This window comes from Polypterus senegalus, chromosome 6 (genome assembly GCF_016835505.1).
Source record: "Polypterus senegalus isolate Bchr_013 chromosome 6, ASM1683550v1, whole genome shotgun sequence".
Classification (NCBI taxonomy): domain Eukaryota; kingdom Metazoa; phylum Chordata; class Cladistia; order Polypteriformes; family Polypteridae; genus Polypterus; species Polypterus senegalus.
Window position 1 is genome coordinate 4,326,980 of NC_053159.1, and position 25,118 is coordinate 4,352,097.

The 25,118-nt window shown below is 44.7% G+C and overlaps 2 protein-coding genes across 3 annotated transcripts in view; both read left to right on the forward strand.

Moving 5' to 3' along the window:
* The window catches only part of idh1 (isocitrate dehydrogenase (NADP(+)) 1), a 37,859-nt gene extending 36,626 nt beyond the window's left edge, over positions 1-1,233 (forward strand). The window contains exon 9 of the mRNA XM_039755303.1: positions 453-1,233. Coding sequence (XP_039611237.1) covers positions 453-546 — 94 coding nt within the window. The 3' untranslated portion in view covers positions 547-1,233. The remainder of the gene's footprint in view (positions 1-452) is intronic.
* Positions 1,234-22,473: 21,240 nt separating this feature from the next.
* The window catches only part of plekhm3 (pleckstrin homology domain containing, family M, member 3), a 149,430-nt gene continuing 146,785 nt past the window's right edge, over positions 22,474-25,118 (forward strand). For both annotated transcript variants that reach the window (XM_039755304.1, XM_039755305.1), the window contains exon 1: positions 22,474-22,529. The gene's annotated coding sequence lies outside the window, so the exon portion shown is untranslated. The remainder of the gene's footprint in view (positions 22,530-25,118) is intronic.

Consider the following 25,118-nt stretch of genomic DNA (forward strand, 5'->3'; position numbering starts at 1 on the left):
TGTAGTTAGGATATATACCGGGTAATAATGGATGGATGTATTAGGGCTGCAACGATTAGTCGACGTAATTGACGACATTGACTACAAAAAATCGGACAGGGCACAAGGCAGGAACAAATCCCTGGGAGGCAGGAACAAATCCCTGGGCGCCAGCCCACTGCAGGACACACATAGTAGGGAACACTTAGGATGGCCAATGCACCAAACCTGCATGTCTTTGGACTGCCCACGCAGACACTGGGAGAACATGCAAATTCAGGTCTCCTGACTGCGAGGCAGCAGTGCTACCACTGCGCCACTGTGCCACCCAGTAAGGTTATCTCTGCCCCGTTAGTGTCACACCTGTAATGAAGATTACAAGTTCAGGTGGTGAATGAATGAATGAGAGGATGAATTTGTAGACTCGCTGAACGTGACGGTGACCGACTCTAATATGCCTTTTCTGTTTTCAGTGTGCAGAGCTCCGACTACCTGAACACTTTTGACTTCATGGACAAGCTGGCAGAGAACCTGAAGGTGAAGCTGATGTCTCAGCCCAAACTGTGAAGACATGAAGGCCCTTAGGCACAGAAAGTGTAGTTTACTCCAGCGGAGGAAGGAATGGAGTCCGGCGTGGGCATCGGTCAGGCAATGAATTCTGTACTGCAGTGGCAGGTCCGTCCTTTCTTGTTCTTAATTTGTCACCAGCACCCCGGCCTTTTTTTTCCAGTAGCAAATTTCAACTGCTCAGGTTGCACATTAACATGTTTTTATTATCTTAAATGAACAGACTCTACACACTACACATTTTCTATACTCTGCTTGAGCTTTGGTGAGCGACTTTTTTCCATGGCAGTTTGTCTAAGATTTAGAAAAAAAGTAAAGAGAGAAAGAAAATAATTTACTGCCACTCACACTCCTAAACTTGACGAACTGATAATCTGCTGCATAAAAGTGAAACGTGAAAAGCACTTGAATCAAATGGACGGCTCTTTGGGTCACAGACAGGTTGTGACCGTGACTTTCAGGCCAGTGACTTAGCGGTTTTCACATTTGTCCGATTCTATCGTGTGGCAAGTCTGTTTAAACCCGTTTACCCCAAAAATGGCGTTTGCTTCAAACTAAATTCACACTCCAGATGGTCTGCTCTCTTTATTCTGTATGGAATATTTTTGTGTATTCCTGATTCCCATTCTGTATACCTTGAATTAGCGACTCCCAGATACTTAACAGCCAATTAAAATCTCGACAGAACACTCGGTGTGGAATTCTTGTCTGTGTGGGCTTTCCATTTATAAATAAGTTTTGTACGTTACGCTACTCTGACTCGTTTGGCCAACGCTTTTTACCTCCAGCGAGTCTCCAAGTCATTTGCTTCTTTGCGCTGAAGGAGATTGTTTGTTTTAGCCCAGATAAATGACACAACTGGAACCCGGGCCTGGTTCTAATTCAATAAATTGGTGGGTATAACAACCTGGAGCCATTGTGGCCTGCCTGCCTGCCCCGTCACTGAGCTCTGTGCCCGTATTTGTCAAGCGGCTCAGAATTGCCACTTGTCACTGACACTTTTGGTCAGGAACTGTCACTTTCACTCGTCACAAGTATGGAAATTCCAAAAATTCCGTACTACTGGGCTGGAAAGGCAGATGCCAATGAGTTCTGCTTTTTGATTGGTGAATGCTCAGTAAAATGGGCGTAAAATTAAGCCGAGGTCCTGACTTTCTGTGGTCATTAAAGATCTCTGGGCACCCTTCATGGAGAGTAGGGGGTATCCCGATGTTCAGGCTGAGCTGCCCTCCATGGTCTAGTCATTCTGGACACCTAATCATCCCCTGGCTCTGATTGGTCACTTCTCTCACCACATCACCACCTAACAGCTCATGTGTGGTGAGTGCAAAAATGGCTATCGTCGCATCATCCAGGTAGGCGCTACATATTAGTGGCTCCCCACTCACTGAAGCGCTTTGACTAGTGAGAAAAGTGCTATAGAAATGTAAATAATTATCAGTACTAACATTTTGGGCCATCAAGTCAGCCGTTTACAGTTCAATTGCGAACTCCTAATGGTGAATTTGGAGTTTCTTGCAATTCTGGGCAACTTTTTCTTGCACTCGTGTCTGACGTGCACGGTCACAGCTCGGGGTCTACGTCTGAGCCGCAGGATTCCCATGTCAAGCAAAACGCGCTCACGTATCCACTATGTGGACCGGGGTCACCAACTCCGGTCCTGGTTGACCACCGTGGCCACAGATTTTCATTCTAACCCTTTTCTTAATGAGTGACCTGGTTTTGCTGCTAATTAAATTCTTTTGAACTCCTTTGAATTGACTTGCTTTTGAAGACTCCATCCATTATCCAACCCGCTATATCCTAACTGCAAGGTCACTGGGGGTCTGCTGGAGCCAATCCCAGCCAACACAGGGCACAAGGCAGGAAACAAACACCGGGCAGGGTGCCAGCCCACTGTAGGGCACAAACGCACACACTGGGGACAAATTAGGATCACCAATGCACCTGACCTGCATGTCTTTGGACTGTGGGGAGAACATGCAAACTCCACACAGGGAGGGAGGACCCGGGAAGCGAACCCAGACGGGTCTCCTAACTGCGAGGCAGCAGTTTTGAAGACTCAGACCCCTTAATTGTTTCTTTTTCCTTAATTAACAGCCAAACAATAACGAGATACAAAATGAGCCAAAACACGAGCAGCAAACTGTGACCATCATACAATGTCGGAGAATATGAAGGTCTCAGGAATGCTGGTCTGCTCTTAGAAAAGAGAAAATCCACAATGTCGGACATGTCTGCTATGGCACAATGAGAGCAGCAGCAAGCCACGAAATTAAAGAACGAGTTTGATTAATGACAACAATCTGCGCCTGATTAAGCAACTGGTTGGAGTTTGAGGCCCTGACTCAGGTGATCTTCTGTTGGCTCACTCGCGTCACATTTCATTCCTGTTTGGGCAATATTTAAGGAAAGAAATGAAGCAATTCAGCGGAACAAATCTTTAAAAAGAAGTCAATTAAACTGAATTCACAGGAAGTTAAGTAGCAGCAAAACCAGGTTGCTCATTAAGAAAAGGGTTAGAACGAAAACCTGCAGCCACTGCGGCTCTCCAGGACTGGAGTTGGGGACCCCTGCTGTGGACGACTCACCAATCAAAACACAGCACTCACTAGAGCCCGCCCTCATGGCTTTGACGAGTGAAAGTGACAGTTTTCATTTCAGGGCTTATTTTCTATTGGGTGGGGTGCCATTGAAATAAATAAATGAAGAAATCTTATATTTAATGAAGGGCTACTGTGTGTGTGTGTGTGTGTGTGTGTGGGCGTGTGACCGGTCAGGCCAAGCAATCTGATTGGTCAGTTTGGCTGTGGAGATGATGATGCAATCAAGAGAGGCTGAGACAGAGGAGGAGGAGGAGGAGGAACACAACTGTGTGGGCAACATTAGGTCTTTAAATACTCACAAAGAGTTGCTTTGAAAGATGGGAACAGTTAACAAGAATACAAATGATCTCCTCACAGCAGGTGCTGGGGACCCAGCGAAGTCAAAAACTGGACAGGAGGTCAGCAGCGTGCCTTGAAATGACAAGAGTCAGAGAAGCGGGCTTTCCGGGCACGCAATTGAGAAACGACGCGCTAAGCAAGAGACGTTCAGACAAGGCTTAGGTAGTCTAGCGGTACGTGAAAAATACCAAAAAAAGCAGTGGCGTAGCTGGGGGTGGTCTGCCCAGGATGGGATTATTGACCAAAAGGCTGAGTACAATTCCCACTCATGAATGAAAAAAGTACAATTCTCTGATTTCTATCCACAAAGGCTTCAGAAATAAATGTCCGACTGTCCTTGTGTGACGACATCAGCCACAGCAGTTGATAACAAAATTAAACATAAACATTACACCGATAAGAATTTCTACACTTTATAATTTCATTTCGTTATCAGTCCGGATGTGATCTTGCTCTGCACAGAAAACATTCCCACCGGTATCACTTGTACTCTACACTGGTTTTCGTTTTTGCAGCGTAATTATATTAAACTAATCAGGGTGGCCGGGAAGATCCAAGCAACTAGAGACCAGTAAGCTTAACGGGCATCACAGGAAAATGAATGGAAGGAATTATTAAGGAGAAGATTGAGCGACACCTGGCAAGGACAGGAGGAACAGTCAGCCTGGCATCAGAAGAGGGAGGTCGTGTTTTACTAACAGGCTGCAATTCTATGAGGGGGCAACAAAAGGATACGAGCAGAGAGGAGCAGATGATGTTATTGATATGGACTTTCAGAAAACATTTGATGAGGTGCCACACGACAGGGTGGGCATCAAACTAAAACAAGTGGCACTTCAGGGTGATGTTTTTTAGATGGGTGCACAGACACAGGAAGCAGAGGGTGATGGCGCGAGGAACCTAATCAGGATTGGGTGACGTTAAGAGTGGTGACCAGCAGGGGGCAGTGCGGGGGGCCGCTGCCATCTCCTTCTATAATACGCTGCTGTGGCTGTTCGTTTGTCTGTCGCCTGGAGCTCGCAAACCATTTCACCGATCGACCTGAAATTTGGTACACATATACTACGTGACGTCTACTGTCCACTTTCGGGGTGATGATTTTTATTACTCGTTTAATTTTTATTTTATTTTATTGTAGAATCAACTCTTGGCAGCACGCAGTAGGGTGGCCGTGCGGCACATGCGTTCGGGCGCCATTCTCTTTCCCTACCACCTTCGCTAATCATTCTTGAGGCAGATTGAAGACTTAAGTGCCAGCTTAAGTGAAAAATTAAAGAAAACGTACTTAGTAATCGCAACACAAAGACTAACTGAATCAGTTTTAACACAAAAAGATGCCAACAAAAGAAGAGAAGCAGCGGGCCGCTAGGGGGGCGAAAAGAAGAGCAGCTCAGGAAGGAACAAACGCATCGACCTCTGAGCAGACGAGTGCTAAACACGCAGAGAAAGAGGATGAAGACTATGAGTCAAGTGGATTCACTGCACGTTAGTATGCAGTATGCCGTTACTAGTTTTTAATATTATTAAGTGATTTAGATAGGAATATAAGGAACAAGCTGGTTAAGTTTGCAGATGATACCGAGATAGGTGGATTAGCAGATCATTTGGAATCCGTTATATCATCACAGAAGGACTTGGATAGCAGACAGGCTTGGGCAGATTTGTGGACGATGAAATTTAATGTCAGTAAATATAAAGTATTACACATAGGAAGGCAAAATGTGAGGTCTGAATACACAATTGGGGGTCAGAAAATCGAGAGTCCACCTTATGAGAAGATTTAGGAGTCGTAGTGGACTCTAAGCTATCGACTGCCAGAAAGTGTTCAGAAGCCATGAAGAAGGCTAACAGAATGTCAGAGATGAGTGACTAAGATGATTCCAGGACTACAGAGGATGAGTTGTGAGGAAAGATTAAAAGACTTAGGAGTCGTAGAGGACTCGTCACTATCAACTGCCAGACTGTGTGCAGAAACCATGAAAAAGGCTAACAGACTGTCAGGTTATATAGCGCCTTGATGTGTGGTGTACAAGTCACAGGAGGTTCTGCTCAGGCTTTATAACACACTGGTGAGGCCTCATCTGGAGTCCTGGGTGCAGTTTGGGTCTCCATAAAGACATAACAGCACAAGAGAAGGTCCAGAGAAGAGCGACGAGGCTGATTATGGTGGGGAGTTATAGGGGATGAGTTATGAGGGAAGAATTAAAGAGCTGAGCCTTTACAGAGGTGAAGAGCAGACTTGATTTGAAGTGTTTAACATTAAGAAGGGAGTCAGTCGAGTGGATCGAGACGGTGACTTTAAAATGAGTTCATCGACAACACGGGGACACAGTTGGAAACTTGTGAAGGGTGAATTTCATACAAACATCAGGAGGTTTTTCTTTACACAAAGAACGACAGACACTTGGAATAAGCGACCAAGTAATGTGGTGGACAGTAAGACTTTAAGGACTTTCAAAACTCGACTTGATGTTTTATTGGAAGAAATAAGTGGAGAGGACTGGCAAGCTTTGTAGGGCTGAATGGCCTCTCCTCGTCCAGAGTGTTCTAATGTTCTAGAACACGGCTTGTCATTGCATCTATACCAGGGGTCTCCGACTCCGGTCCCTGAGAGCTACTGTGTTGTACTAATTAAGAAAAGGGTTAGAATGAAAACCTGCAGCCATTAAAGCCCTCCAGGACTGGAGTTGGAGACCCCTGGTCTATACTCTATTCCTGTCTAGTTGATTCTTCTAAATAATTATAGGTGAAAAATTATTGCTGTTTATCTATATATGAATTAAGCTATGCAAAATGTATCTTAATTTTTCTCTATAAGTCATTTTAATTTTCTATTTAAATAGGTTAACATATTCAGATATGCTGGAGGGCCGCCCCGCCCCGAGCGGCACGAATTCTAGCCACGCCCCTGTACCGAAGCACGAATTCTAGCCACGCCCCTGTGCCGAAGCCCGACTTTTAAAATGTTAAGGTGCCAGCATTTCTGGATTTTTGGTGCCGGAAGTAGATATCACCTTTCCTCTCAGCCCCCCACGGCATCCACATTTTCCCTCGTGGAAAAAAACCTTCGCTTTGTAGACTTCATGATACAAAACCGCACACTGCAACAAGATCGGAACTTCGTTGGGGGGGAATATTGCATCGCCGAGATCGAGACTTAACGGCTATTAAGAGAAAAGCGCATGATGGCGTGACACACCAGGGATGCTGGACTAAGTCAGGTATTGAGTTATAGAGTTGCCGGTTTATTTTATTCGGGGCCATTTTGGCACCAGTACCAAAGTCAAAAAGCTGGTATCGCTACCGAAGTCGGACTCGGACATATGAGGATAACGAGGAGAGGCGTAGGAGGAACTCTGAGGGTCCACGTCCAGCATGAGATACCACCACACATTTTCAAATGTATTCAACAGGTACGCGGAGCTAGTAATTCAATAAATATATAAAGAAATAGGTAAGAACAAATATTTTGTGACACCCTCCTGTTTCATCTTGTTGCTATTTACATATTGTCGTATTTCGCAGCGCTTTTATTTATTTGCGTAATTATTTAATGTTATCTGAAGTATTCCTCCGTGTTTGTGTACGCGGCGTGGGGAAATCTTACCTTGAGTTGAAGTGCCAATTTTGGCCACAAGAGGGCGTATAATCACTAGAGAAGTGCTAACGTGTCTGACAGCAAAATTTAAAAAAAGGGCATTTAGTGGAAACGCAGAACAGAAATGGAAATATCCAAAGACGGGGACTCAAGAGTCCGGATCCCGCTGTGTGAGGCAGGACTTCTTTGAATGGCCAGGGTTGGAAGATTTGGGCAGTGGATGGCAGAGGCCAAAGTGAACCCGTCCTGGTTTGGAGGGCACACTGGGGGAATAAAGTCCTGCGAATACCCATCATAGGTAATATATGATAAAGGAAGGACAGTGGGAAATGTGGGAAACGGGACCATGCACTTCCCACTCGCATTTAAAAGGGGGCTGTCTGTATGAAGACCCCTGCAGGATTATCTGGCCTTTTTATTATGGCGCTCAGGGCAGGTGATGGATGACACATAGCCAGGAAATTCTTTGAGAAGCACCAGAGGTGACCCTAGAAGTGAGAGAGGAGCCAACATGAGTGGCAGCCACGGTACCAGAGGTGAGAAATGGGGCTGGTGGGCCAGGGGGTTTATGGCTTTCAATCTGGTGTTATTACTTGGTGTTGTCCCTGGTGCCCCCCTCTTATTTCTTTACTAATGGATCTTTGTTGGACCCTATCATGGTCTATTGAAGTTAAGAGCAGCTCTGACCACTTCATTTGTGACCGCTGAGGGGGGCACAGCCAAGTTCAGATCTACTGCTCCATGTCTGCCGGTCGGTCTGGTGATGATCTGCGATATCACTTCTGGAGTCAACTCAAGTGACGTAAATGAGCGACATGGCGGGGGACACGGCCTCATGTGGCAGTTTCTGTAAAGTGGCAAGCGAGTTTCAGAAGGTGACAACTGTTGTACCCTTTGGAATGTTTGTGCACACGAACGGCACTAAATAAAGAGATAAACTGAGAGATTATCATCGAGATATGTTGTATAGCGCCTTTCACTTCTATACATTGTATGGATGGTGTGACTCTCTGATTTGTCTAATGTAGTGCCTTTTACCTTTATAAGCAACAAGAGCAACATTTACTTCATGAAAGGTAAGTCAGCTCAGAGAGCTTTACAAGAAGCTGAAGGAAACTGGCAAAAAAAAAATAATAAAAGAAATGAAATACCAAAAATAGTAAATAAGAATAAATCAACATGTACTTAAGTATAGTGCCTTTCACTACCTATGCATTATATAGTTCCTGTCTATCTAGTATGGTCACCATATCCTAACTACAGGGTCACGGGGGGTCTGCTGGAGCCGATCCCAGCCAACACAGGGCGCAAGGCAGGAAACTAACCCCGGGCAGGGTGCCAGCCCACCACAGGGCATAGATGTATGTGTATGTGTATATATATATAAATAAATGTATGTGTGCGTGTGTATATAGTGTCCTACATATCAGGATATTTTATATTGTGACTGCTGTGTTTTATACATTGACTTTCACATCATTCTATGTATTTTAAAGTGCCTTTCATGTCTATCTGTACATTGTATATAATGCCTTTCATATTTGTTTATTAGTCTGTCTCATTGCCTTTCATATCTATATATTTTATATAGTCCCTGTCATTAATTTTCATAGTTCATTTTCTCAGTATTATATAACGCCTTTCACAGCTGTCTGTGCATTTTTATTATTTAGTCCTTTTCATAACTAGTTATCTTCTATAGCTCCTTTCTTATGTTTATCTTGTATAGTGCCTTTCACATCTGTATATATTTTATACTGTGCCATTCACGTTGATCTCTGTCTTTCTATTAAGTTTTATATATTATAGTGCCTTCCATATCTGTTTATCTCTTCCACAAGGCCTTTAATATCTAATCCGTTTTTATAGTGCCTTTCATTTTATCGGTCTTTCTGTCTATTTATGTTCATATATCTTGTCGTGCCTTTTACGTGCTCTTTCTTTCCATGTATCTGTACGCCTCACAGCGCCATGCACATCTATCTGTCTGGGGGTGAGGTGGGCACCGTGCTGAGTGGGCAGTGCCATCGCCATTTTTGGAGGATTACGGCAGCTCGCGGGGTTGTTAATGTGCGCTGATGGACAGCCTGCTAGTCCAGAAATATCCGAAGGCCAGCGGAGTTGACGTTTGTGTTTTTCCCTTTGTTCATCCCTGCCTTATATTTGGTTCAATAGATCGTTATCTTCTTTTTTTTTAATATTGGTCCTCTTTTTGGACTAGAGGGTTGGTTTAAGGGGTCCTTCTGGTCCCGTGTACAGAGTCCATGTCTTCATCGTCTCCACCACCATGAGGTTCACTTTTTCCAGTCTCATCCTCGCAGACTCCACTGAGCTGCAGCTTTTACTCCTCCAGGCCGATCCTGACGGTCGGTCCCTGCTGTCCGTGGCAGAAACCATCACAAGGCACCGAGTCAAGGTTCCTCTATAATGGACATTTCAATACATAAATTAGTGAAGGTGACACTTTGGACAGCTTCGGGGTCCGGGCTCAAACATCAGCCCACTGAATGTGTGAAGCCTGCGGGGGTTCCGTGTGCCCACTTGCTGGGAAATTAGGGTGTCCCGCGAATAACTCGGTCTTCCACCTAATCTTGCTGGGACAGGCCAACGAAGAAAATAAGACGATAGGTTAATAGTAAGAGAGATGCAATCAATACGCCAGCCAATCCTTTTTTCCTCCAGTTGTCCTGTGAGAGTTGTGATATATGGTGGTCCAGACGAGTGAAGCTCGCGATGTCTTCACGTACGATGCGTCTCGTCGGCCGTCAGCATGATTCATTTCGTATTTTTCCGTATTCGTTTCGTGTTTCTCCGATTTCTCCACTCGGCCACGCTTCAGTTTTCGGGCGGCCCGTCGATCAGAGCCATAAGACTCACGTGGACGCGCCCTGCGCGTGTTTGTTTGTGCTCGCACACGTGCCTAGCAACAGTTGTCATGGCGTTGCCTCCCCTTTAAATGCTCTACCTGCTCCGCCACAGTCATCTTGTGGATTAATAAACCTAAAATCACTCAGCCCCACCCATAATGAGCCAACTGTTCACCCAAATCAATCCGTCCGTCCCGCTGAGACTGCCAAATGAGACCCCCGTCCTTCAAGGTAAAATCCAATTATTTTTTAACAATGGGCGCCTCATGAAAGCTTCCGTAGCCGCTAAAACACGGCGGCCCTCCCGCTGCCGCCGTCTTCAGTCTTCATGAGTGGCTTTTAAGGGCGGCCAATTGGGTCGGGGAGTGTAAGGATTTATGTTAATATATGCTAATGAGCCCCGGCTGTTATTGGGAACTCAGTTTGGAGGAAGACATTAAAGCGGCAATAAAAGAAATCGTTCTGAGCTCCAATGGAGCCGAACAGCACTGGGAGACGGGTTCAAATCCTGCCTCTATTTTAACAATCTAGGAATGAGCAATGGTTAGAGGTATAGCCTCAAAGCACTGGGAGTCGGGTTCAAGCCCTTGCTCTGTTTTTACAAACTAGGATGGCATGCTGGTTAGCGATGCTGCCGCACAGACTGCAATTACTTCAATAGATGCCCCCAGTGGAATCTGGACCTGGATCTGTACAAATGAAATACCGACTATCAGCGAGTGTGTTGGGGCTGCAACAAGTCATGAATGGTTTCACTAGTCTTCATTCATCTCTCAGGTTTACAGTCTTACGTTTCCACCACAGTTCTGCCATTTTTAGATCAGCAGACCGTTTCAGGGAGCACGTTGGACCTGCTCAAGATCAAACACCTCACATCCTCTGATCTTGCTGTTTGTGTTCTGTCACAGGGCTTCAAGGACACTTTTCAAAGGAAATCAGAAGACCCTCCGCTCCTTCTCAGCCTGGGATCACAGATCTCTTAATGACCGACTAACTTTTTAATCTCTCCCTTCATCTTCTCTAATGGCAGCTTTGACTCCCCTCTGCTCACCTTGACCCCCTTCCATCTCTCCCTGGCTTTTGTTCCCTCCTTCCTTCCTATATATGTCACTTGCTTTTTCATTTACACACCTGATGAACTCTGCACAGTCGAAGTGTTGTGTCTTTAACTACTTTCCTGATCAGCATAGAAGTAACCTTCAACCTTTTTTTTTTCCTTTCGTAATTAACGTTGATGCAGCCCTCAAGTAAAATTCCAAAAAGCACAAATGGAAAGAGAGTCCAAAATTCAGAGCAAAAGGTCAAAGGCCAATAATCAGAATTCAAAAACAAAGAATACAAGACTTACAATACCACCAAACTCCAGAACACTCTCAAAGTAAACCGCCGTGGACTTCATTTCCCAGCAGCCTTTATTGCTAGACAGGGGGGTGTTTCCTTAATGGTGATGGATGGGTGTCCCCGCCTCTTGGGGATCCACCCACAAAATACAAGGAATATGAGGGAATTGCAAGACACACACAGATACTAAAAAATAACCAAAGAGAATAAAATCTACCTGTGCTGTCCATCTAAGACATGTTGAAAGTTGACTAAACAACACAAACCTCAGCATTAATGTTTAGGAATGTATTTTGTAATGCATGAAGAGTACTAATAAAATGCATTGCATTTGTCATTCCAACAGATGGCGCATCACAAATCCATCCATCCATTTTCAAACCCACTGAATCCGAATACAGGGTCACGGGGGTCTGCTGGAGCCAATCCCAGCCAACACAGGGCACAAGGCAGGAACCAATCCCGGGCAGGGTGCCAACCCACCACAGGACACACACAAACACACCCACACACCAAAGCCAATTTAGAATCGCCAATCCACCTAACCTGCATGTCTTTGGACTGTGGGAGGAAACCCACGCAGACACGGGAGAACATGCAAACTCCACACAGGGAGGACCCGGGAAGCGAACCCAGGTCTCCTAACTGCGAGGCAGCAGCACTACCACTGCGCCACCGTGCTGCCCCGCATCACAAATATTTGTAGTAATAAAATGCATCAGTGTAATTGCAAGCCCACATTACCTATGAGGTCAATCACGTAATGGCAAAACATCAGGTAATGCCCATAACACCAGTCACAAAATGTCCATCGACTGCCCACTAATACATGCCCACTGGTTAGGGGTTGGTTAGGGTTGTGAGAGAGTTATCTGACTCAAAGGGCATTTCGTGACCAACGTTGTGGGCATTCTGTAATGTTGTGGCCGCTCTGTGAGCTACATCACATCTGTTGCAAGCTACAGTTAGACCCATCTCATATAACGCTTTACTACAAATGTTTGTGAAGCACCATCTGTTGAAATGCAATGTATGCAATGTACATGCCTCTGTTATGCACCATGTGGTATGGACTTGTAAAAGCAGTGTTACTGTTTGTGGTGCACCGTCTGTTGGTATGACACATGCAAGGCTTATGTCTCCATTATACGCCATTTAATATGGGACTCATAGAAGTAGTGTTAATGTTTCTGAAATGCCATCAGTTGGAATGACAAATGCAATGCATTGTATTACTAAAAATGTTTGTGATTCACCATTTGTTGGAATTACATTTTCAATGCACATATCTCTGTTACACACCATTTTGTATCGGACTTGTCAAAGCAGTGTTAACGTTTGTGATACGCCATCTGTTGGTATGACAATTGCAATGCGTTTTTATTACTACTGTATAAATGTTTGTGATGCACCATCTGTTGGAATGATGCCTGCAAGGCAAATGTCTCTGTCATATCCCATTTGGTGTGTGATTCTTAAAAGCAGTGTTAATGTTTGTGCTGTGCCATCTGTTGGAATGACACATGCAATGCATTGTGTTACTAAAATGTTTGTGATGCACCATCTGTTGGAATGACACATGCAATGCATTGTATTACTAAAAATGTTTGTGATTCACCATTTGTTGGAATTACATTTTCAATGCACATATCTCTGTTATACACCATTTTGTATTGGACTTGTAAAAACAGTGTTAACGTTTGCGATACGCCATCTGTTGGTATGACAATTGCAATGCGTTTTTATTACTATTGTATAAATGTTTGTGCTGTGCCATCTGTTGGAATGACATATACAGTACATACAGTATATCTTTATTATACACCATTGGGTATGGGATGGCTGTGGTGGGCTGGCGCCCTGCCCGGGGTTTGTTTCCTGCCTTGCGCCCTGTGTTGGCTGGGATTGGCTTCAGCAGACCCTCGTGACCCTGTAGTAAGGATATAGCGGGTTGGATAATGGATGGATGGGTATGGGATGGGTAGAAGTAGTGTTAATATTTCTGATATGCCATCAGTTGGAAAGACAAATGCAATGCTTTGTATTACAAAAAATATCTGCGATGCACCATGTGTTGGAATGACAAATGCAAGGCATATGTCTCTGTCATATGCCATTTAGTATGGGACTCGTACAAGCAGTTGTAATGTTTCCGATGTGCCATCTGTTGGACTGACAGATGCATCGCATTTTATTACTTCAAATATTTGTGGTGCCATCGGTTGGAATGGCAGTGACAGAGCAAGCAGACAGACACACCGATATACTGACATGCAGGCTCTTATTCTTTTAAGGTTGGTAACAATTAATGTATAATTACACAAATCATAAATGAAGCGAACAATATGATAAGAAATTTAAAACAGTGGACAATAATGAAGACCACAAGAAGCCCTATAAACACGAGCCAGGGGAGGAAGGCCAGCTCGACCATAACAGTCACGTCACAGAGCCGTCGAGAAGTCGAAATCAGACAAGTGATCGTCCCTTTCCTGGCCTCGTGGCTTAACGGTACACCCCATATTTGTTGACGGTGGCTGCAGTGAGGACAGGTCACCGATGTGACACGACTTTGATCTGGTTTTTTCCTTTCCGCTAAGTGCGCCTGATTGTCGGACAGCTCTGAGTGCGGTGAGCACCTTGTCATGGAAAAGAGAAGGCCGGGCTTCTCAGGGATGGAGGGTTTCCTTGGAGACCAACAATCGGCCTCTCCATCAAAAGCAAACTAACAGAGAACATAAAACCACAGGCTAGATGAAAGGACGTGGGTCTTTAAACACGATAATAATTTAGTAATCAGCTGAATGGCGTATAATCACAAAGAGGGTGAAAAAACGGGAGGGGGGAGGTTAGGAAAGGGCGCCCCGTCCACACACAATTATGCAAAATTCGAGATCACCAGGCTTCAGCCGTGATACCTTTTTACCGTTTTAGTCTCAAATCGCAATCCGAAATGCGCCCCCTCCAGGAACGAGGCTGCTGAGCATAACAGTCCAGCCTGACTGAAATGCCATCAAAGAGTGCTTAAGAATTTAGAAAATGACAAACAAGAGCGACTTCCTTCTGAGAAGATGGTCATTCATTCCCAGAGGATAGAAAGCAGCCTGGCCGTCACTGTCCACCATTCCCAGCGTCAGAAAGCAAAGCCATTTTCAGGCACGGACGGGTACTGGAGCTGTCCTGTGCGCCACAGGGGCCTTCACAAGTGGAGGGCCGCTCTAAGATTGCCCCTCCTTTCACATACAGTGGATTCAGAAAGTCAGCAGACCCCTTCGTGTCGTTCACATTTTCTGTTATGTGTGAACTGCAAGATAGAAGGCCTGGTGTCGGTCCTCAGAAAGCTGCTTTACCCGGCCGGGAGGCCACAATGGAAGGACAGTGTAATGGAAGAAGCGAATGGATTGGCGATACCAAACTGGCCCTAATGAGTGTGTGAGTGCCCTGTGATGGACTGGCACCCTGTCCTGGGTTTGTTCCTGTTTTGTACCCTATGCTAGCTGGGAATACCCTCCAGCACCCTGTTCTATCCTGACTGAACCGAACTGGGATGGCAAATGATTCCTATCCCAGTCGGGGTGTAATGGCTGGACTGGGACAGTTTATCCCCCAACACGGGAGGTGGCAGTGCTTCACCGTTCGGCTCCCAATTTGGACACCCACAGGCTATCATGGGACCTGTAGTCTCAAAGGGCAACCCTGTCAGTGTCCCTGTGTGCCACCAGAGGGCGCTGCTAATAAAAGCCCTCTATACTTTGAGAATTGCTTCCCATGGGTTACGCCCTGGCACAGGAGGTACTCTCACATCTCACATTCATTTGGGGAGTCAGAGGACGAAGATCCCCTGGAGGAGTGGAAGGGAGAGAAGGAAGAAGATGATGAAGAGGATGGAGAACTTGTACTTGTGCTTGAGAATACCCTGCATGAAGGTCAGTCAGTCATTTTCCAACCCGTTATATCCTAACTACAGGATCACGGGGGTCCGCTGGAGCCAATCCCAGCCAGCACAGGGCATAAGGCAGGAACAAACCCCGGGCAGGATGCCAGCCTACCGCAGGGCACACACATACACACACGCACACCAAGCACACACTAGGGACAATTTATGATCGCCAATGCATCTAACCTGCATGTCTTTGGACTGTGGGAGGAAACCCACGCAGACCCGGGGAGAACATGCAAACTCCACGCAGAAAGGACCCGGGAAGCAAACTCAGGTCTCCTTACTCTACCCACTGCACCACCGTGCCACCCGTAAAGAATTATTATTCTCATTATAGTGCTTTACGCACTGCGCTGAGCTGGCGCCCTGCCCGGGGTTTGTTTCCTGCCTTGTGCCCTGTGTTGGCTGGGATTGGCTCTAGCAGACCCCTGTGGTTGGGATGTAGTGGGTTGGATAATCGATGGATGGATGGATGGATAGTGCTTTACATGGCAAGCGCCATCATGAGAACCCTTTGCAGTGAGACAAGACGACAACACGCAGTGAGATGATATAACCTCGTATGCTGTCTAAAAAAAAAAACAACAAGCCCCCCCCCGATGGTTTCACCCCAAATTATTTTCTTTTCCTTTGCTTTCTTTCCTTTCCACTGCCATCCCACCCACCTCCTTCCCCACCTTTTTTGTAGCTTTGACTGCTGACTCCCTTAATTGACTCTCCAAACAAAAGTGGGCCGTTTGTCGGGCATATTACCATATAACGGGTCCCCCCACCCCCCCATTCCCAAGCGATTTTATGTAGGTCAGGGACAATATGGTATCCACAAGTTTACAGCTGGGGTCTCGTAAAGCCATTATACGGCCCCCAACAGCGTTTTCCAAAAGAACTTATTGAAGGCCATTAGCTGGCCCCTCCCCCTTCGCCTTCATTAGCGAGGATTTTGGAACAAATGAAAACAATGAGAGGGGTGGGAGGAAGTCCGTCCCCTGAGCCCCCTTGATAATTACTACGTCTCCTCTCTAGGGAGTTGAATGAGCTTTGAATAATGTTTCTCTTTCTGTGGGGCCGGGACCACGGGACCCGGGCGGCCTTAAGCACTGCCAATCCCATTAGCGCGGAGTGGCTTCGCAGTTTGTATTCTTGTGTTTGTTGATGTTGTGGCTTATGGCGAAATACGTTGGCGGTGGCAACTGTGGCAGTAAAGGAAAAGTAACATGAAGATTGACCCTGCTGAGCCCCCACCCCCCAGGCCCACTCCTCTGTTTCCCCACCTCCCTGTACCAGTGTTTGGTGTAAGTATGCCCTCGGAAACAATCAGTCCATTTAGACATGTTAGACTAGCAGGAGAAAGGAGCTCTCTGCCGCTGCCATTTACTGACAGGAACAGAAGAGAGGTGTTTGTGCGCGAGGGGCCCGCGGGGCACAGCGCCACCAGATGTTGTGCAAGAGTAAGCAATAAGCACCCCTCAGTAATCTTATTAAAGTGTTTATAACGACCCTCGGCTTTCTCTTCTTAAAGGATGAGTTTGGTATTTTTCAAGTTTAAGTTATTTCTTCACATACGTGGTACGTATGGACCTGCCATGCAAAAAACTGCGTTCTAAACTTACCGTATTTACTCGCGTTTAAGTTCTCCCGCGGATAAGTCGGGGCTTGATTTTACGTATAATTTCTGGTATTTTATGACATATAAATCGAATGTGGAAAGCTCATGCTGTTGGTCTAAGATATGCTAACGGCCCACCTGAGAGAGTAACCACGGGGCACACGGCCTTTTCTTTTCTATGTATTGTGCCTACGTGACCACACAGTAATTAATATTCAAAGTATTCCGTAGCGACGTTTGCACTGTTTTGTGTTTTTCGTATCTCACACCCTCATCCTTATCTGCGATCAGAAGAGAATACGAAGCTGGTTTGAAATTAAAAGTCATTGAAGTGGCAAAAGAAATTGGGAACTGCGCTGCTGCAACAAAATTTGATGTGTCTGAGAAACTGATGTGAGATTGGAGGAGGCAGGAAGATGTAAAAATAAAAACTTACCGTATCTACTCGAGTTTAAGTTCTTCCGCGGATAACATGGGGCTTGATTTTACCGTATAATTTCTGGTATTTTATGATGTTGGTCGCATAAGTCAAATGCGGAAAACTCGCGCCATTGGTCCAGAAGATTACGATATGCTAAGGCCCACCTGAGAGAGTAACCACGGGGCACACGGCCCTTTCTTTTCTATGTGTTGTGCCTACGTGACCACGCGGTAATACCCGAACTATTCCGGAGTGACGATTGAACGGTGTGGAAACCGTACCCCCAACACAGACAGACCGACACCAGGATGTATGAAACACGCTCCTTTATTTATTTTTCTTTACTGCACCACAATGCCTTCTCTCATCAACTCTTTCCTTTCTTCTTCTTCTTTCCCTCTTTCTTTCTCTCTCTTTCTCTTGGACCTCCTCCTCCTCCTCACAAGCTTCGTCTCCTTCCTCCCAACTCTGGCTCTCTGTCTGGAAGGAGGCGGCCCCTTTTATCAGGACCCGGATGAGTCCTAGGTGCTCCCCTTGACGTCACTTCCTGGTGTGGCGGAAGTGTCAGGAAAGCCCCTGGAAGCACTCCGGGTCGTCTTGGAACTGTTTCCGGGAGCACTTCCTGGTGTGGCGGAAATGCTGCCATCCAGGACTTCCCAATTGACCGGGCGCCCCCTGGCGGCGGCCACGTCCTCTCACGGGCATCCCAGCTCCGTCTCTGTGGCCCCAAATAGACGGGCGGCTGCCCTCTCGTGGCCGAGGAGAAGTATTGTCCCCGTTGGGGACTGTCCAGGCGTCCCGGCCGGGCAGTGTCCCCGTACATCTGTGACAACGGTTTTGTGTTTTTTGTATCTCACACCCTCATACACTTTCTTATCTACCATGGAGCGCTCAATCAGAAGTAAATACGAAGCTGGTTTGAAATTAAAGGTCGTTGAAGTGATGAAAGAAATTGGTAACTGCGCTGCTGCAACAAAATTTGACGAGTCTCAGAAACTGGTGCGAGATTGGAGGAGGCAAGAAAATGGAAAAAAAATGGAAAGTGTCGCATTTTTGAACAGGCGTATAAGTCGGGGTCTGATTTTATGATCGATTTTTTGGGTTTCAAGACCCAACTTATACTTGAGTATATACGGTACTTAAATACATTAACTGTGGTGGGTTGGCGCCCTGCCTGGGATTGGTTCCTGCCTTGCGCCCTGTGATGGCTGGGATTGGCTCCAGCAGACCCCTGTGACCCTGTGTTTGGATTCAACGGGTTGGAAAATGGATGGATAAATACATTAAGTAACAATACGGAAATGCTGTTATAAGCTTCCTCTCGCTCCCTTTATCTAATAAAGTCCACCTTGAGGTCGGGATCCTTCAGTGAGTTCACCATACAGGACCATCGATGGAAGGCGAGACTCGTCCATACGGATAACGTGCCCAGTGGAGGACACGGTTGAGCAGCATAGACTCAATGCTGGTTGATGAGCAGCATTCTCGAATTTTAGTGTATGGAACTCCGTCCTCCCGGGTGATGCCCAGGATCTTCTGGAGGCCGCGGATGTGGAACGCTTTTAGTGTGTGGATTTGCTTGTTGTAATAAATAAAGAATAACAACAACTACTAATAAAAAATAATAGTATCAATTGTAACTAACAATTGTACTAACTGCTAAGAGAAGATCAGAGGCCAGGGGGCAGCACAGAGTTCAGGGTCCAGACTGCCAAGGGGAAGAAGCTGTCCGGCTCAGATGTTACAGAACCTTCTGCCAAATTGCAGTAGGACAAAGGTAGCCATGGAAAGGGTGTGAGTGGTCCTTCACAATGCCATATTGTTTGCAGAGGCAGCACTTTGATAAAGATGTATTTAATGGCCGAAGGCCGAGAAGTCGCAATGATCCTTTCTACCATGTGCACTATCTGTTGTAGGACCTTACGGTCAGAGATGCTGTGGCTCCCAAACCAGATGGTGATATGGCTGGTCTTGTTGGTGCCCCCTGTAGAGTGTGTTGAGAATGGGTTTGGGGCGGAAGGTGGACTTGCCTTTCTCAGTCTCAGAAGAAAGTGGAGGCACTGTGGCACCTGCCTGGATATGGAGGTGGTGTGAACTGACCAAGTAAGACCAGCTGCCAGCTGTACCAAGGAATCCCGTACTCTCGACCAATTCCACTGCAGAGCCCTTGGTGTGCAGTGAGGTGTTGATAGCACGGGGCTTCCTCAAGTCAACAGTCATTGCTTTCATCTTGTCCAAGTTCAGAGGTTCCGCCAGTCGTTGTATCTCCATTCTCTTAGAGGACTCATCCCCACCGGCGTCGTGTAGGCACACAGCCATACGTTTGTGGGGCAGCATTTGGCCTTGCAGTTATACTCATCAACTTTGCTGATAATACTTTTTTAATTTGGGTTTTCCCTTTCTTTAAGAAATATTACTCGTGGCTGCTAGGAGTCTGACGGTAGTAAACAAAATACTTTCTTCTTCATAAATTCACCTTCATTCATGAATGTAAATGAACAGATAGAATATCTCATCTTACGATGTCAATGAAGGTAATAGAATGTTTCTTAGACGCAATTTCTCCATCTTTAAATAAAAAATCGTGAGTGGTCTCCCCTTGACTTTCTTGTATACTCAGATACGGGGATGGATATTTGAGGAGCAAACCGCAAGGCAATGATTATATTTTTATATTGTGGCTCCTAGACTTTCTGACTGGCGGGCCCCAGTCTGTCAGGATTGGTAATAGGATTTCAGCCACCATTATCACAAACGCAGGCACCCCACAGGGATGCGTCCTCAGCCCCATCCTCTACACCCTGTTCACCCAGGACTGTGTCGCCTCCCACAATGATAACATCATCCTAAAGTTCACAGACGACACCGCAGTGATTGGACACATCACTGGTGGGGATGAGGCGGCCTACAGGAGGGACGTGGACAGTCTGGCGTCATGGTGTGAGGACAACAACCTCACCCTCAACACGGACAAGTCGAAGGAGATGGCAGTGGACATGAGGAAGGAGGGGAGACCTTGAAGTGGAGAGGGTGAGCAGCATTAAATACCTGGGCGTCTACATCAGTGAGGACCTCACTTGGACACTTAACACCACACAGCTGGTCAAGACGGCTCAACAGCGGCTGGTATGGCTGGTATGTCGACTAAGATCCTCGGCAACTTCTACGGCTGCATTGTTGAGAGCATCTTGACCAGCTGCATCACCGTGTGGTACGACAACACCACTGCTATGGACCGCAAACGCCTGCTGAGATCATCACCAGGACCCCACTGCCCTCTCTGCAGAGCATCTACAACTGCAACAGCCTTTATTTCTGTCACACATTTTTATACAGATAATGGAGCTCAAAGTGCTTTACATGATGAAGAAAGAGAAATCAGAGAACGCTAATTAACATAGAATAAGAGTAAGGTGGTCCAATGGCCAGGGAGGACAGAAAAAACAAAACAAAACTCCAGACGGCTGGAGAAACAAAATAAAATCTGCAGGGGGTCCGAGGCCACGAGACCACCAAGCCCCCTCTAGGCATTCTACCTAACATCAATGACCTCAATCAGTCCTCATGGTATTCAGGGTTCTCATGGAAGAACTTGATGATGACGGTCATGTGGCCTTTAATCCATCAATATAAGGACATCGCGGTGCTTTGATCAGGTGGTGTTGGTGCAGGTCACCACCACAGAAAACCAGGAAAAGAAACAGACGAGAAAGTAGAGGTTAGTACGGATTGTGGAGCTGCCATGAATAGTAATGATAATTAATTGAATATACTGCAGAGTCCGCAGGAGAACTGCGTCGATCCTCAGGGACCCCCCAACACGAACTGTACACACTTCTACCCTCAGGCAGGAGGTATAGACGTATGAAATGCAGGACTTCCAGGCTAAAGAACTCTTTCTTTCTTCTTGAAGGCCATTAGACTCCTAAGTAACTGACTGGAGTTTATAACCGCGGCCACCTCATTCTGTCAACCTCACACAACTGGATTTGACTTGTCCATCACACACCTACCTGCACGGTACACTTTATACTTCTATTATGATTTTATACTTTATGCTGCCTCTGCTACTTATTATTTATTTTTATCATTATATGTTGATTTTGTCATTTGGTGTGGACAGCAAAGAAAGAAGTTCATTGTACAGGGAAACGCGTTTCCTTACTGTGCACATGACAATACACTTTGAACTTGAACTTGTACATTAAAGAACCACCAAAACATCAAATCAAATGAATAATATATTAAACAATTATTATAAAAGTAAATTTGAATGAGTCGGATTCTGCAGCTGCCAGAATAAAAGGTAAAGTACCACTTCCGGTTAGCAGAAATAGCTCAAAAGTTGATAGAAATCTACATTTTGTACCTCATACTTACATGCAAAATTTGGTTGACCTACGTGAGAGCGTACTCATGTTATCCTGTTTACACACACACACATAATTCCAAAAATGGGATTTTCAGACTCCGGGAGGTCTAAAACGTCGAGATTTATCAAAATCTTGAAATGGAATTTTTGGAAGATCCCAATACTTTCCCTGTACTGTACTTCGTATATGAGAAAGTCAGGGGAGCCTGAAACGTCGAGATTTATGAATCTCGACATCGAATCTTTGGGCGATTACAATACTTTCCCTATACCTGTACTTCGTATACGAGAAAGTAAAAAGCAGTTAAAAGAACTGCAGCGTGTTAAGCGTATGTGGAATTACACTTTAAAATTACCCTGTCCTCCCGCATTACTTATTTCTTACCGTTTTTCCTCTTCTCTTTCGTTTAATATCCTAGTATTACAAAAAATACATTTTTAAATGTATAGATGCAATCGAATGCTGTACACATTATTTCTTACGATGTTTTGAACGGTCACATTGCTAAATTAAAGCATTCACTTGAACCGTCGGCAAAAAGCGTGCGCATGCGCACATAATACACGCGTGCTGTGCCTCACTAAAAGTGCCCGACTATCCCCCGTGGGAGCTATCGCTCTTTCTGAATGTACAGTACAGTAAGCCGCTTTTCAATGTAATTATTCACAATTCTTTATTCTTCAAAGCGAAAATATCAATAAGAGTATAAACCTTAGCAGGATAACACATATATCATTAAAACGCTGCATTTTATTCTTTAATTCAATTCTCATAGTAACCTAAGAGTCGCGGACCCTTTAGCATGCGGACCACTTTCTCGGCGGTCATATATGGTGGTAGGAGCGCTTTTAATGACGGAACTAAAGCTGGTGGATTGTAAACAGAGAATCAGGTGAGTCACCGGGAGGCGCTTTAAAATGAACAGAAATTAAATGAGTTTCACAACCCGCTACTGGGCGTCTTCGAGGAATGAAGCACAAGTACGCTGTCCTATGACAAAAATATGCCGAGTTTCACGCCTATTCAAATTGGCCCTTAAACTTGTTAGCCGCGGGTCGCATATTTTCAGTTCAATAACCTAGACAGGGTTGTGAGAAGAAACGGCATTTTAATTGGTGGCATTCAACGGTACAGACTATTTTACCAGCTAAGATGACAAATACATTTTCTAGTTTTATTTTCGAGTGAATCGCTTCGTTTTGCAGAGTTTGAGCGGCGTTCTCATTTACATTTTATGGTGCATCATCGGTGACTGATGGGCTTTTAATGGTTTTCCTCGATCAGTTCCGACTTCTTCGTCGTCGCGTGTCCGTTTGTTGTCATCGAGAGCCGAAGCATCGGCTTTTGTTTTAAATAATACATAAATCCTACCTAACATTGTAATTATCGTAACATTTTCACATTTGTTTAATACGGTGCAGTGATGCGGAGGCCGGGGCTTATACTGGCAGCATCGGACACTAGGCAGGAAACAGAAATGGGTACCGGAGTGCCAGCCAGGCCATCACAGGGCATTCTGAATTAGGTACAGTCGTGTGAAAAAGTAAGTACACCCCATGGAAATGGTTGACTCTCTCAAGATATTTGAACAGGCAAACAGTAGATCTTCTTTCAAACGATGACTTACAGATACAGGTGGTATACTTAAACAAAACCCCAAAGAAAACTGGTCTTCAATCATTTATTTAACAAAAATATCCTTAGATGGAATCGTGTACAAGTGAAGGACAAATAAAGCACATCTGTCTGACCTTCTAAAAAGTAAGTCCACCCATAATCTCCGAAGCTGAATTTCCGACTTTAGTATAAATTGCTTCATGTAGACACAGTCTCTGACATCAACTCAAAGAAACTTTGGACCACCGCCATGTCAGATCCCTGCGGGGTGGTGTTGTGTTTTTTTTTGCATGTCCTGCTTGTTTCAAATATTTCAAAGGGATTCAAAATCAGGACTTTGACCAGGCCAGTCCATAACCTTCCATTTCTGTTTTTTGAGCCATTCCCTTGGTGGATTTACTAGTGTGCTTTTAGATCGTTATCCCGTCGAAAGGTCCATTTGCAGTTCATCTTCAATTCTCAGACAGATGTCTTCCTCAAGCACACTATGAGATGATGCAGAATTCATGGTTGACACAATGGTTCCAAGATGCATATGCCATGAGGAAGCAAAGCAACTCCAAAACAGAACGTTTCCATCACCATGCTTCACGGATTATATGAGGGTTCTTCTCCTGAAATGCTGTCAAACATGTCTAGGGCTGCAACTAATGATTATTTTGGTAGTCGACTAATCATTCAATTTTTTCCACGATTCGTCATGATTATTTCATGGCTGACTATTTTGATGCCTGCAACCTGTGGTTGCACATCCTGTTTTGAGTGTCACCCTGATGTCTCTGCATTAACACAATTAAAATTCATAATCAAATTAAAATAGCAACCAGTGAAACATATGAATTTGAAAATAATCAGATGTTTTATATTCGTGTGACCACCACAATAAAAAAGAAATACATTAAACAATACAAACTAAAGTGCACATAGTCTTTAAACAAAAAAAAAAGTGCATTTAACTTAACCAGAAATGGCCACTGGTGTGTCTTAAAGTCAAAAGTTTAAATAAAGCTTCAATACAAATAAAACAATAATGTACAGTTTATAAAAAATTCAGTTCATATATTCCTTATTGCAGTGCAGGAACGTGAGCATTTCGACGTGCTGTGGTGTGAGGCTGGCTCTCGTCTTTGAGCCGATGTTCCCAGCTGCTGAGAAGAGACGCTCAGAGGGAGCAGAGGTAGCAGGAATACACAAGAATGATTTTGCAGACAGAGAAAGATGTTTTAATCCTCACACTGTGAACTTGTGAATTTCCCCTTTGGATTAATAAAGTATCTATCTATCTATCTATCTATCTATCTATCTATCTATCTATCTATCTATCTATCTATCTATCTATTATATAGTGCCTTTCTATCTATCTATCTATCTATCTATCTATCACTCTGAAGGAAAAGTGTTGTAGTTTATCACAGCATGTACTGTATTATACCAAAATAAAAAAAATAATGGACGAAAATGTGTAACAAGCTAATTACTGATATACTCCAAAGCACATGTTACCTAAGTAGTAATAGTTACAGATGGTTTACTATTCATATGAACTCAAATATTATACGAAAAAAGAAGAAAAAAAACCTAGGACGGCTCAGCTACTCCTATTCACTCGCTTACTACAGTATACAGTTGTGCTTGAAAGTTTGTGAACCCTTTAGAATTTTCTAGATTTCTGTATAAATATGACCTAAAACTTCATCAGATTTTCACTCAAGTCCTACAAGTAGATAAAGAGAAACCAGTTAAACAAATGAGACAAAAATATTATACTTATTTATTTATTATGGAAAATAATCAAATATTCCATATCTGTGAGTGGTAAAAGTATGTGAACCTTTGCCTTCAGTATCTGCTGTGACCCCCTAAA